Consider the following 14,692-nt stretch of genomic DNA (forward strand, 5'->3'; position numbering starts at 1 on the left):
TTGTGAAGATATTATGTAAATTAAAGAAGTAGGCCAAAAAAGGCTAAGAGTTTTTAAAAATTGTTTTTTGAAGAAATACTATAGCCAAATGGCTATACGGGGTTTTCCCAAGTTTTTGAAAAGACATAGTATAGCCGAAAGGCGATTCTGGGTTTTCTATTTTTTTTCAAAAATAAATTGTATAGCCGGTCGGCTATACTCGGGTTTTTTATTTTTTTATTTTTTTATTTTTTTATTTTTAAAGAAATAGTATAGCCGCACGGCTAGACTCGGTTTGTTCAATTTTTTTAAAGTAAATAGTATACCTGGTTTTTTGCCCCTTACGTACTTTAGGAGTATAGCCGTCCGGCTATACCCAAAGTAGTATAGCCGATCGGCTAGAGCCCAGGCGGCCGATTTCTTTTGGATCATTTTTCGGTTGAAGAGCGCCAATAACATTTTTCATTGCTCTGTCTACTTCTTCACCGTCGCTCTGAGAGATTGATAATGGCGGACGATATTGGTTCATTTGAGTTAAACACCGGAGCGAGGATCCCTTCGTTAGGGTTAGGGACCTGGCAATCAAGCCCTGGCCTCGTCGGCGACGCCGTCGCCACCGCTGTCAAGGTCTTCATCGTTGATCACTCCCAGCTTTGAAATTTTTGTAATCTTTACCGTTGATTTGGTAGACTTAGCATCTAACATTCAGCTGAAAAATGGGGTTCTACTAATTGTAGGCAGGATATCGCCATATTGATTGTGCTCAACGCTATGGCAATGAGAAGGAGGTAATTGCAGTTGCCTTTTGCTAAATTATTAAATAAATTTGAAGTTTTAATATCATTTCCCTTCATTAAAGTTGAAGTTTTAATTTTGCTTTTACCCTTTTATTTTACAATACTTGTTTGAAAAAAAATAATAAAAATTTGTGTTTGGCTCATTTGTTTTAAGATGCTGAGTAGTTACTACGATTTAAATGTGACAAAGATTTGGTTTTTATTTCTTGTAGATTGGTTTGGTTCTGAAGAAGCTGTTTGAAGATGGTGTGGTGAATCGCGAGGATTTGTGGATCACATCCAAACTCTGGTTTGTTTCAATTTCAATGCCAATTTCATTGAGGCAGTACAATGAGTTATAATTGATCATGCCGAAGTGATGGTGCCGTGAGCCTTGTTCTGTTATGCTTTGGCCTTAAATATCTTAGCCTTAGAGTCTTTTACATTTTGTACTTTCTAAAAGCAAGCTGGTTCGCAGGTGTACCGATCATGCGCCAGAAGATGTGTTAGAGGCATTGGAAAGGACTCTGCGAGACTTGCAGCTTGATTATGTTGACTTGTATCTTGTAAGTATTACCTGTTCAAAGCTCATTCTCCAGTTATGCTTGTTAGAATTTGGTGCAAGAGAGTATGAAATACCAGACCTTTCAAAGGGGATCATTATAAATATAGTGATTGCCTAGTTCAAGGTGAAATCTGCACTTTTTTTTAGAAGTTCACTAAAATAGAGTCCTTTAGAATACTGGAATTACATTCTTTTTGCCATCTTTGTGCTTGTTGATAGGAATTACTTCCAAAATTCCCGATCCCTTTCAGTCTGGCCGTGTTGCCTACATCTAGCTATTAAGGTCTGAATTGTGGATAATTAGCATTATCGTCTTGAATTTGTTAATACCATTATGTTGGGGTAATTACTCGGTTATAAGTAATGACCAATTGAAATATTGAAGATGCATTAGCCAGTTCGGTTGAAGAAGGGGTCAGTAAGTTTTGCTCCTGAAAACCTTGTTCAACCAGATATCCCTTGCACTTGGAGAGCCATGGAAACTCTCTATGATTCAGGTTAGGCTCGAGCTATTGGTGTGAGCAATTTTTCAACAAAGAAGCTCTCTGACTTGCTGGATGTGGCACGTGTTTCTCCTGCTATTGTCCAAGTGGAGTGTCATCCTTCATGGCAGCAAGCCAAGCTGCATTCTTTCTGCAAATCCAAGGGAATTCACATTTCGGTGAGTGCAAATATTGAATTACATTTCCTATGTCGATTTTCTTATTTGGTTGAAATAGTTACCTGTGTATAACTGGGCAAGAAGTTTCTTTCCTTAGCAGCTGAGATATCTAGAAATTAACTAATTGCTATGTATTTTTCTTTTAGGGCTATTCACCACTGGGTTCTCCTGGCACAACATGGATCAAAGGTGATGTCCTTCAGAATCCGATTCTTCACATGGTCGCAGAGAAACTAAGGAAAACTCCTGCACAAGTTGCTCTTCGATGGGGACTGCAAATGGGTCATAGTGCTCTTCCTAAGAGTACTAATGAAGCAAGGATCAAGGAGAACTCTGACGTCTTTGGCTGGTCTATCCCGGAGGACTTGTTAGCTAAGCTTTCGGAAATTGAGCAGGCAAGTGGTTACTGATGTTCCTTTATTCCCCTTGCCAAGATCTTATTATTGTCAGCTGTCAAAATCTTGAAACACATTCCACCATTATTACATGTGAATGCTGCTAAAACTTTCTAGAATCACTTAGAGGTGTTCTTCCTTGGGATGAATCTTCAAGCTGGGGTTCTCTTTGGGGGGGTTGGTTTGGGATTAGGTCCAGGGATTTTGTTACAAGAACTTGTCTTTTTTGTGTTTACTCCTAACCTACTGCGTTGGTTTTCAACTGTGCAGGCAAGACTGGTCAGAGGGACGAACTTTGTTCATGATACTTTTGGTCCCTACAGGAGTGTTGAGGAGTTGTGGGATGGTGAAATTTAGAGTCAGATGAGTGCTTCTATGGAAGAATTTTGGAGCATTTTTTTCTTCTTTCTATTTTTAAAAATAGTGAGATTGGATATTTATGGTTTGCATGATCATCCTGACCCAGAAAGCGATGTTTGATAATGCTCAGCGTTTGATTGGCTTGATGCTAACTTGAGGCTTAAATTGGTATTGTCTAACGTTTTGCTTGTGCCAGGAGAACCCAGCTGACTGTATTAACCCACATATGCATTGGGTCACCTCATTTATAAGAAATAAAATCAGACAGATCAGCCCATTATCTACATTTTCCCAATTTCCTTAAACCTTAACCCTATTTTGTTTTCTGCGAGCCTCTAGTTTCTTCTTTTAAATTTCTCCGAGCTAGTTTGGCATTGTTGTGCTGTGAAAGCAGTTTGGTGTTTGATAAACTTTTTGTTAAACTTGAGAGAAATCAGCTGTAAAATTAATTCCTGCATAATCAGAAAATAAAAGCACCTCATTAGTTATTTTCTTTTATGGCTTTCTCTCACAGCAATTTTTAATAATAAGCGATTTTCTCATAGTTTACCAAACGGGCTGGACTTCCCAAATTTTTTTTAAAATCAATTATCACCCCAAATAAGCAATGCCAAACTGGCACAGAGTCTCTTTTGATAGATTTGTACAACGTTAAGCCTACTCCACCCTGTTGGGCCCATTTCTAACTCGAGCCGTGGTTGCTACGCCATAGCCCAACAATACAGTGCAATTTCCCTCCCTAAAACCCCAAGCAAAGCACAAAACCCTGTTTCAGTTGCAAAACCCTAAACCCTTCCTCAGCCATAGCCAGACCTCAAATGGCTCTATTCTTGATGCTTTGCAGGCCGACCTACTCCGCACTGGCCCTCGCCTCACGCGCTGTCAGATCAGCAAGGACCTTTCACGGCGCAATCTCCACCATCCCTACTGTCAGCAGTGATCACAGCCCGAGAAGCTCTTTTCCAACTTGGTGATTCTCTACGGCCACCGCCACCTCCACGGAACTGATCAAGCCTGATCGGAGGCCTGGAGTCTGCGATCAAGTGAACATACAATAGTCGTTTTTCTAGTGTTTTATACACGTATTTTTTTATAAAATTTTCGGTAAGACACACAACTTCAAATTAAAACCAATTAGCTAATTATTTAAATTAAAATTTTCACGTACTTTTTACAAAATTTTCTGTGTCACACACAAATTCACGTATTATACAAATTGTGGTTCATATTTTTCGAAAAATAGTATAGCCGGGCGGCTATACTCATTTTTTTTCCAAATTTATTTTTAAAATAGTACTTCCACACGGCTATACTAGGTTTTTTCCTAATATTATTTTCAAAATAGTACAGCCGCGCGGCTATACCCGTTTTAACCTAATTTTTTAAAAACCAGTATTGTCGGGCAGCTTTACTCGGTATTTCCCTTTTTTTTTTTAATATTCTGGCGAATCGGACTCGGACTCGAACTCATCACTACTAACGTCTAGGGCACAGTGCAAGCCCATTCCAGGTTTTGAGCAGTGTTCGAGATATCAGCCTAAGCGCTAGGCGAGAGGACACCGACACCAGGGAGTTAGGGGGGGCCTAGGCGGCCTGGGCTGATCTATGCGGCGCCTAGGCGGTCTGGGAGGATCTAGGCGACCTGAGCGGATCTATGCACCGCCTAGGCGGCCAGGGAGGATCTAGGCGGCGCATAGGCGTCCTGGACTGATCTAGGCGGCCTGGGCGGGTCGTGTCCTTTTTTTTTTTCCAAATGAAGACAGACGAAGCTTGCTAGTGCGAAGCAGCAAAGGTGACATGTATATAGTGTGTGAGAAGGAGGAAATGTGACATAAATAAGGAAAGGCATAAGAAATGAGGGGTTCGTTTCGTGTGGAGTGAAAGGAATAGATACAAAACTGTGTTTCTGTTGTTGAGAGAGTGAGAATTGGGAGGCAAATGAAGAGGAATGAGAGATTTATAATTCCTGGTGGTCTTGGTTGGGGTAAAGAAAAGGAAGGATAAATTAGTCGTCAACACGCATGCAGGAAGAGGTCGGTTAGTGGAGGGAGGCGCATTGGCATTGCTCACCAATGCCTTTCTGCTTTATTCATTTCTTTCTAGTACTAGAAGCCTAATGTTACTGTCTAATAAAGTCACGTAGAAAATCCTTACATCTTCTGCTCTGCAACTGCTTTTTTATTTATTTAAATATTTTGACTGTACAAGTGGCATAGCACTGTAGGGGAAGACACCTTCAACAATAATTAGTGTGGTATTCTGTAGCAAGTGGCCTAGCACTGTGAAATTCTAAAATGTTATATTATTTCATTCAGGAATGTTTTCAGAATTTAGAGAGAATACAAGCTAATTTCACAGGGAGGAGAAGCCATAGAAAAGCAGAACGCAGTGATGACTTTGATTGCACACTATTTTTAATGTGAACCTGTCACAACTCCTTGTGGGCATTTCATGCCTATTTCAGTCAATGGATCCAGGTGAGTGTTTTGCTGTTACTGATCCTATTTAATTGAGTTAGTCTATATCTTCTAATCCCTTTTTAGTCCTTGACTTGTGTTAAATTTTCCTAGGTAACAAATGTCCTTTGTGCTCAACAGTTCTAGAACATGTGTGCTGTGCTTATAATAATTGAATGAGATGCTTGTATTATTTGACATCAGAATTATTGCTTTATGGTTGCGCATCCCCCGGAGTTCCACCTATTATAGATTGAGTCTGGCATTCTCACTTTTACAGAGTATAACAATATGTGCTTGCTAATTTTTTGTGCTTAATTAGTGTTATAGCTTTCAGAGTTTACCAAGATTGTTAGCTTCAGTTCTGTGGTCTACCTTCAATATCTTCTTTATGTTTTTGCCAGTGCGACGCTTAACGACATTATACAAAAGAACTTCCCAGAGGAATTTGCCGAAAGGAAGTTGGAGAATGATACAATGACAAACTTCGGTGTTGATGTGATGCCACTCTTTGTCATGGATGTTGTCCTCCCATTTCAGAAGTTTCTGCTACTCATTTTTTAACCTCGGTATAGACTTACGGTAAGTTGGTTAGCAGTTTGTATTTTTCACATATGACATTCATAAAATATTTAAACGTAGAAGTGCATTTGCTGCAAAATAACTATGTTGACAAACTTATCTGGCAAGTTTTGTATGCCTACTTGGCACTTTTCTACAGTCCATGTGATCCATGTGTTGTGTTGTTTTTATTGAATATTCATAGATTTTTGCTTGTACCTTGTCACTCAAACAATGGGTAAGGAGGACATATATCAACTAGAAGGGTCTAGAGAGAGAGAGAGAGAGAGAAGACGTAAGTTCATAACAATTTGGTTTGCTGTAATCTCTCTATTGGAGTGTGCTCTTTTCTTTTATATTTTATTTTTAAATTTTTTGTTGTAGCTTGAGTTAAACTTGATCCGGTGCTTAACAATGCTTTTAAGTTTTTTTTTTAATAATTTTTTTATTAATAAATTGGTCACACATTTTTCTAGATGCAAAGTTGCATAGTTTTCAACTTCAATTGGCAAAACTTGAGATACAATAAGCAGAGCTTAAAGTGTTGTCGAGAAGGCATCTTATTTTACACGTGACACGTGACACGTGACCTAAAGGAATTTGGTTGTAAATTTTCAAATGTTTTATAGTTGTCACTGAATTAAGTCTAATAATGTCATTGCTAAAAGGACCTCTTGACAACTTAAAAGTTAGGTCACTATATATTATTTTTATTCAATAATAGGTGATAATTATTTGTATAATAAGTTAATTTTGTGTATCTTATTGAAACTTTTGTTAAAAATACGTGTATTGAACATGAAAAATACTTACGTACATATACACTATTAAACGTGAAAGTGCTAAATTCTTTGTATGGGTAATTACTTAGGGTGTCTTAAACTACTCTTATCAATAAACGAAAATGGAGGAAAGATATTTAAAAGAAAAAAACGATCCCAGTAAATTAATTATTTTCGTTTGGGTGTCTTAATGAAATTCCTCCAGATCCCAAGGCCCTAGTCTTTGATTGATATGATTATTATTAATCAAAGCCGAGCCTATATAGTCCAACTCTCCAATGTTAACCACACTTACCAAACCATCATAGTGCTTTGTTTATAAACACCTTTATAGAAGTGTGGATTTTCGACGTGGGATTTTCACAAAGGGCACCTCAAAAGATAAACCGACATAGAAATCCTTATTTGTATTGTCAGTGCAATGTGGAAATATATTTAAAGAGTATAGCCGAGTGACTATACTCTGAAAATAGAAAAATTGAATTACTATTTATTGAGTAATATAATTCATGAAGTTAATTAAAATATTTAATGCTAATTATTCACTAAAGAAATAATAATTAAAATAATGCAAAGATAATATTTAATTACTAAAAAGAACTTTAGAAAAAAAATTAATTAACCTAAACATACTAAGTTTATAATTATTTTTTTTAAAAGGACATCTTGACAACTTAAAAGTTAGGTCACTATATAATATTTAAATGTATATTATTTTTATTCAATAATAGATGATAATTATTTATGTAATACGAAAATGGGGGAAAATATTTTAAAGAGAAAAAGGATCCCAGTAAATTCTTATTTTCGTTTGGGTGTCTTAGTCTTTGATTGATATAATCCGTCCTGATCTCTTGGACCAGGAAATAAGAATTTATTGGGATCCTTTTTCTCTTTAAAATATTTTCCCCCTAAACCCTAAACCCTATAGCCCAACTCTCCAATGTTAACCACACTTACTAAACCATCATAGTGCTTTGTTTATAAACACTTTTATAGGAGTGTGGATTTTCGATGTGGGATTTTCACAAAGGGCACCTCAAAAGATAAACCAACATAAAAATCCTTATTTTTATTGTTTGGAATGGCACTCAGCCTGGTTCTTGCTACGCTATATGTGGCCGTGAATGCCCAGAAAGTGCTAGTGAGAATTGATAAACATAATTAGCTAGCTAGTTGTAGGGCCTATCGGCAGTGGACAACGTAGCAGATATCCACAATATGAAGATTGACGACAGTGTTTTCATTAATGTATAAATCATTGTATGTTTCTAAATTTTACTAGTTAAATTTTGAAAAGGGAAACATTGCAAACCAAATTTGGAAAAAGCTATCAAATGATTTGTGTTTCATTTATTGAGATTGAAATAAAATACAATATTACTTTTTAATCAACACCACACCGCTGAACAAACAGAGAAAGGAGAGGACACAAGATTGTTGCCCTTAGCATGTAGTATATATAATAGATGGTTTTAGTTGTAGGCATCTGGGTTGGCCACAAGATAGGTCTCAATAACCTTGAACAAAGCATGGGCCCTTTCTTTGCCAGCCTTAACATGCTCTTCCTTGATCTCAACATCACCCTTGGTGTGGTAGTTGCTGGTGTTCTTTATGATGGAACCGCCATCTGCAGATGCCACCAACTTAATCTCATAAGAGATTTTCTCAATTTTGTCTGAAAGAGCATCTCCTTCAATCAAACTGTAGTTGTACACAAAGTTATCTTTGTCAAGCGCATCAACCTGGTGCTTCACATAGCCGTATTCACTTCCTGTAATTTCCAAATTTGAGGATGGTTAATGTCAAATTTTATAGAAATTAAGACACTAATTAATGCTTTCAAGATACATATTAACTTGGTGGAAAGTAAACAAACCTTCCCCAAAGCTAGTCTTCTTGATGGTTCCAACTCCTCCATCTCCTTCAACAATTTCAGCACTTTTAACTGCTTGTGGAGCAATCTTTGGGACTAGGTTGTCAGCATCTAGAACAAGGGCTTTGAACAACCTAGGTGGAGCAATGACAGAGGTGAACTCGGTTTCGTATGTGAAGACACCCATGATGATGATGATTTAAGAGCTTAGAAAATGATCAAAGAAAGAATGAATGAATGTGGAGGAAGCTAAAAGAGAATGACTGATATTGGTGTGAGGAAATGTGAGCACCAGAGGGAGTATTTATAGGTTAAGGGTGAAGTGACCCCAATGGATATAAAGTTGTTTGGACAAGTTTTCAGTGGTTATTTCCCATGTGAATATTTTAGTCAAAGAAAGCCACCTCTACAAGTTGATTTTAAAAATTCCAACTTATTACAACCAGCTGATGTGCTAATTAATTTTCTAATAGAATGTTCTAAAACACATGTCTACGTACACAGTCCATTCTGATTGGCCTTTTTGATGATCAGAATACTACAACACAACTGGTGTGCTGCTGAGTCTGCTGACTGCTGACTCAATAATATCCTTATTCATTCAATTGAAAAATCTAAAGTCCTTTTCACTCTCATTTTCAAAATCTAAAGTCTTTGATATACAGCTCAGATTTCACACAGCCTGACCTTCAGCCTCAATCTATAAATAGCACTCCAGTTCTCACATTTTCCAGCATCAAATATCATCCCTGCCAATCATCTAATCCTTTCACACTTTCATTCTTTCTTTGATCATTTTCTAAGCTCTAAAATCATCATCATGGGTGTCTTCACATACACAGACGAGTCCACCTCAGTCATCCCCCCACCAAGATTGTTCAAAGCCCTTGTTCTTGAAGCTGACACCCTCATCCCCAAGATTGCTCCCCAATCAGTGAAAAGTGCTGAAATTGTTGAAGGAGATGGAGGTGTTGGAACCATCAAGAAGATTAGCTTTGGTGAAGGTTGGTTTCTGCCATTGCCTCTTCTAAGTCTAACTTGTTTGCTTAATTAATAACATAAATCTTGAAAGCATTAATCTCTTAATTTCTAATTATAATCTCATTTTACAGGAAGTCATTACAGCTATGTGAAGCACCGGATCGACGGGCTTGACAAAGATAACTTTGTGTACAGCTACAGTTTGGTCGAAGGAGATGCTCTTTCAGACAAGGTTGAGAAAATCAGTTATGAGATTAAGTTGGTGGCATCTGCTGATGGAGGTTCCATCATAAAGAGCACCAGCAACTACCACACCACAGGTGATGTTGAGATCAAGGAAGAAGATGTTAAGGCTGGGAAAGAGAAGGCAACTGGTCTGTTCAAGCTTATTGAGAACTACCTTGTGGCCAACCCAGATGCCTACAACTAAAACCTTAAATGAAATATACTGCATGTGCTTTCTCTGTCATTATATTGGTGTGGCTTTCATTTTTCCTTTTCCTTTTCTTTTTCTTGTTTGTCAAGCCAGAGCTGCTTTGGTTTGCACCTAAGGCTATGATAAATTGTAATGTTTCTATTTGATTTGATTCTAAATAAATAAAGCAAAAATCAGTTGCTGGTATGGCCCTTTGGTTTGGTCAAGGCTTTTGAGAAGTACCGTTCGGGGCAACCAACAAGTAAAACTATCTGTCACAGTACTGCTTGCAAAGAGCAACAAAAGTCTTGTGACCTCTTTTTCCATCTTCATTCATTGGTGCGGCTTTCATTTTTTTTTATTTTTTGTATATCAATCCATCACCAACTGGACGACAGAATCAATATTTCGCCCGGTTTTTTTCTTAACATTTCCACTATAACAAAATCCAATATTTGTTTCTCTTTTTCTTATCTGTTTTCATGGAGTAGTATGCCACGGAAATGGCATTTTTCTCAGATAATCTGATTCTGAATTTTTTATTCATCCACATTAGCCAAGAAATCAATGAACTAGATAGTTGCTCAATCGAAAACAATCTACGAGTCTGAGTGGGTTTTCTTATGTGTCATTGGATTAATCCAATGTCCTTTATTAAATAGGACTTTACACGATTTTATTTTTAAGTCCTTAAGTGAGCGGGACTGTATACAGAAGTTGGGTTACCTCCCTAAGTGACTCCCTTATGGGCTTAAGCACATCTCCTTCGACTCCTCCATGAGGCATGCATATCATGACTAGTCTTCGCAAGGCATATATAATATGGGTTATGTCTTTGTTCTCAACTTTAGCGCACTCTAAACCTATATGTTATTAGAATTATTTCCTAGAACATTGCACACAAATGATTAGTGGATCTCATCTCAAAGTTGTCACTATAGCTGAAATCATGATCGCATATCTAAGTTGTCACTATATCCTCTCGATTCTCAATATGACCCTTTAAGACAATAAGAAATCTCCACCAAAATTCTATACCAAGATCATCATTAGTTGCACACACTTTCATATAAAAAATGAAGAGAAATTAGTCTCATAATAAAATTTCATAATATAAGAAAACTTCACACCAACACAACAAGTTCGCCAAAAAATACTTATTTAAAAATTACTTGAAGGTAATATCAAGGTCATGAATATAAAGCACCCCCACATTTAAAATATGTAAAGCAAATCCATTATGTTTCCAATGCTGACCACAAAAATAAAAAATATTAATAATTAATAAAAGGTTCTTTTCTATATGAATGTGTTTTAAATATAGGTTGTCAAGTTCAACGAAATAAAGAAGGCACACTAATTCAAACTCACTGAAATATATAATTATACATTTACAAAAGTACGTAATAGACAAGCACCATTAATTTCCATTATTTCCTTCACCAGCATATTAGCCTAACTACAAAACAATAAAATCTTGTTAAATCACAAGTAAAAACATGAATAAATTCCTTGGAATATTATTGCTTCTTTCTCCAGAACTTAATTTTCCAAGATAATGACAGGCCAACATAAGAGAAAGCTCCCGTTTTATATAGTTTTCAAAAACTCAAATATACATTTACAACTATTAGTATGAATCTCATGTCACAAACTAGTGAGCTTAAGATTGCAAAATTCAAAGTAAAAGAAATAAAGGATTCTGTAGAATTTAACTGGTCATATACTATATTGCCATTTTAGAGTGACGGAGGTAGAGATCACTTATCTTGATCTTCATAGCCACCGTTAAACAAATTAACTTGTTGTAGCAATCAAGAATAGTTTGGAAATCAAATCTGTAGTGCCCAACAATGTAAAATGAAATCAAAACAATTGAAGCATTCAATTTAAATACCAGTGGAAAGCTTCTTATAAAACCAATTACTCAAAACTGAAACTGTCACAAAATGATTTCCACACACAATCTGGGTAATTAAATACAACATAAATATGTAATGAAAATTTGAAAATATATATAGGCATAAGCACAAAATAGAATTGTCAAGTTTAATTTCTCCATGAATGTGAAAGATATAATTCTCAATAAATTGAGGCTGGTTCCAAAAATATCAGCCAACTAGCTAATGCTTTTATAGTTGTTGGCTGTTTCAAAATTAATTTTAAAACAATAACAATAGCAATAAAATCTCATAAACTTTTATTTTGCAACATAAATATTTATAAGATTATCAAAATATTAAAGGCTTCTTAGATCTAGGTCTAAAACGATTAGATGTCATAGGGTTTTAGTCTACGCGTTTTTTGTTTTACATGTAGGTCATTTGACATTTGTTACTTTTTTTGTTGTGTCGATTTTACCCCTTGAGGTAAATAAGGCAAACACATTGAAAATCTAAATATAATGCATTATTTCCTTATAATTGAATTTCAAAATTTGAAATTTGAATTCTTTCATTGATAATACTCCTAATGTATGGATAAAATACAATTTAATCAATAAAAAGTAGAGACCCACATATTATACCAGTCGATCAGACAAGTACTAACATTAAATTATGTACTTAGACATATAGGTACATAATGTTATTATTAGTAATGAAAAAAACTTAGTGATAAATCATGTTACCTATAAGTTATGAACATAAATTGGAAGACAAACTATAATTTAGGAACATAAATTAGAAGACTACCTATAAGTCAGATACAAAAATAAAATTGTATGTTACCTATAAATAAATAAATAAATAAGATGCATAAAATACTATTATACATTTTCAAAAATATGAAGAAAAAAAATCATATATATAATTATGCAATAGGCAATATGACATAAATGACTACTACCCAATTTAAGTCGTAAGGGCCAATATTGGAACAAAAAATTGATTTTTAAAAATAAAATAATTAAAATATTATATCATAAAATATTTATCAATATGTGGCACAAAAATCAAAGAGCTTATATCAAAATCACTAAATTTAAGGATTAAGCTCAACTCCTCAATAGAAATTTGGATCTATATCAACTTTTTTTAAAAGCTAGTTGATAACATTCTATTTGTTATAAAACTAGAGAGAAATTGGAGAGCCAGAGGGAATTGAAAGATCAAAACTGATCTTACTTCGTTCAGTATGCATTCGTTTATATAATTAGAATGTGGGCCCCTTTCCAACATGTGGGCTCCACACCCAATAATTTACAACACTCCCCCTTGGAGACCACATGTCCCTAGATCGGTTGCCTCATTAATACCTTGCCAGGAAAAACCCAGTGGGATAAAAATCAGGTCAAAGGAAAAAAGAGTACATAACCATGTGTAACATAAAATTCTGTTATATGGACATGCGTGCGACACTGCCTCGTTAAAACCTTGCCAGGAAAAACCCAGTGGGATAAAAACCTGGACGAAGGAAAAAGAGTACAGGGTGGAAAGGTCTTTATTGATGGCACGCTCCCCCTGATGCTTGATAGAATATCTTGAAGCCATACTGTTGATCATCTGTCTGAATATCATAGTTGACACTGCTTCTGTGAGTCAATCTTGAGCGACACTGCCTCATTAAAACCTTATCAGGAAAAACCCAGTGGGATAAAAACCTGATGAAGGAAAAAGAGTACAGTGTATGAAAGTCTTTATGAATACCATGCTCCCCCTTGATGAATATCTCCCCCAGAAAACTTCATGACTAGCTGTTTCCAGTAAGCGACCATAGGGATTTACAAAGTCCGCATATCTAATAACACTTGGGCTATTTATAATTTCACTCAAAAATATGCCCGTATATGGTGTTATGCTTAGATAGCATCAAATATGCCTCACATCATCCAAAATGATGGAGTTGAGCTCTATCTGGAAAATACGATGTCCGGTCCAATATACTTCCGGAAAATCCTTCAAGTGTCCAACGAATAATCCGCATAAAAATGCTTCAATACTTTCTTAGTATAAGCAATAATCTCGTTGGCAAATATGCCTCACATCATCCAAAATGATGGAGTTGAGCTCTATCTGGAAAATACGATGTCCGGTCCAATATACTTCCGGAAAATCCTTCAAGTGTCCAACGAATAATCCGCATAAAAATGCTTCAATACTTTCTCAGTATAAGCAATAATCTCGTTGGCATAATGCTCGATCTTTTAGTCAAGACAAATATTTCTGGAACTCTTGAGAAGCTTTAATGTGTTTGCAAACATATTAATGTACTCACTGAGGCAATTTATGCATATTAGTATTGAGTACGGATTTTGTGCTTCAGGCACATGTCATTCAGGGACTTGCTTCATGCAATTTCAATCCTTTCAAGGATTTTGTTTAAAGGGATTAAACTTTATGACACATTATATAGCTTTAACCCAGCTATTTATACATCTTTAGGGAATCACTTCAGGTGATATGCTATGTGCATTTAATAACCCTTAAAGATAACATGTTGGTCTCCATGTGCAATAAGGGGGGGCACAATTGAATTTGAAAATATGGAGAAAACCCAACATTCCTTGTTTATGCCAAAAAAAAAAACATTGTGTCATACAAAGTAGGTATATTCCCTTTTATTCCAAACACCCAAGTATAACTTTCAGTATTAACAAATTTTGGGGTTCGTACTGTGGGTTTGTTCTTTCACGTTCATTCTCATCTATAATGGAATTGCCTCAGTCCATTTTGGCCAATGATATTGTCGACATTTTAATAATTGAACGTGGTTCCAATCAACACAGCCCATTGATGATTTGAGTAGCTACTCCAAAATCAAAATTTGTCATTCATCAATTCATGATCCCACCATTCTCATGTGCATGCGCATGCATCAATTATAAGCATTTCTTTGCTTTTTGGGTACCCAAGCCACTGCAGGGGGCTTTTATTATGTGAGAATG

The 14,692-nt window shown here is 35.9% G+C and overlaps 2 protein-coding genes and 1 pseudogene across 2 annotated transcripts; 2 read left to right on the forward strand and 1 right to left on the reverse strand.

Moving 5' to 3' along the window:
• Positions 1 to 513: 513 nt before the first annotated feature.
• Positions 514 to 3,016, forward strand: LOC117613632 (annotated as a pseudogene).
• Positions 3,017 to 7,854: 4,838 nt separating this feature from the next.
• On the reverse strand, positions 7,855 to 8,681 carry LOC117613634 (major strawberry allergen Fra a 1.08-like). Its single transcript, XM_034342230.1, has 2 exons — positions 8,415 to 8,681; positions 7,855 to 8,309 (listed from the first exon to the last, which is right to left on the reverse strand). Exons 1-2 carry the CDS (start codon positions 8,596 to 8,598, stop codon positions 8,011 to 8,013), a joined length of 483 nt encoding a protein of 160 aa, XP_034198121.1. The 5' UTR covers positions 8,599 to 8,681; the 3' UTR covers positions 7,855 to 8,010.
• Positions 8,682 to 9,148: 467 nt separating this feature from the next.
• LOC117613633 (major strawberry allergen Fra a 1.08-like) lies at positions 9,149 to 9,997 on the forward strand. Its single transcript, XM_034342229.1, has 2 exons — positions 9,149 to 9,415; positions 9,524 to 9,997. The coding sequence occupies exons 1-2, from the start codon at positions 9,232 to 9,234 to the stop codon at positions 9,820 to 9,822; spliced, it is 483 nt and encodes a 160-aa protein (XP_034198120.1). The 5' UTR covers positions 9,149 to 9,231; the 3' UTR covers positions 9,823 to 9,997.
• Positions 9,998 to 14,692: the final 4,695 nt, after the last annotated feature.

Source organism: Prunus dulcis, unplaced genomic scaffold (genome assembly GCF_902201215.1).
Source record: "Prunus dulcis unplaced genomic scaffold, ALMONDv2, whole genome shotgun sequence".
In the NCBI taxonomy this organism is placed as follows: Eukaryota; Viridiplantae; Streptophyta; class Magnoliopsida; order Rosales; family Rosaceae; genus Prunus; species Prunus dulcis.

Excerpts from the sequence above, each read along its gene's own strand:
- LOC117613634 (XM_034342230.1), bottom strand. The coding sequence starts at position 8,598 with ATGGGTGTCTTCACATACGAAACCGAGTTCACCTCTGTCATTGCTCCA. Across the intron at positions 8,310-8,414 it reads GAAGACTAGCTTTGGGGAAG|GAAGTGAATACGGCTATGTG; the intron begins GTTTGTTTACTT and ends TGGAAATTACAG.
- LOC117613633 (XM_034342229.1), top strand. The coding sequence starts at position 9,232 with ATGGGTGTCTTCACATACACAGACGAGTCCACCTCAGTCATCCCCCCA. Across the intron at positions 9,416-9,523 it reads GAAGATTAGCTTTGGTGAAG|GAAGTCATTACAGCTATGTG; the intron begins GTTGGTTTCTGC and ends CTCATTTTACAG.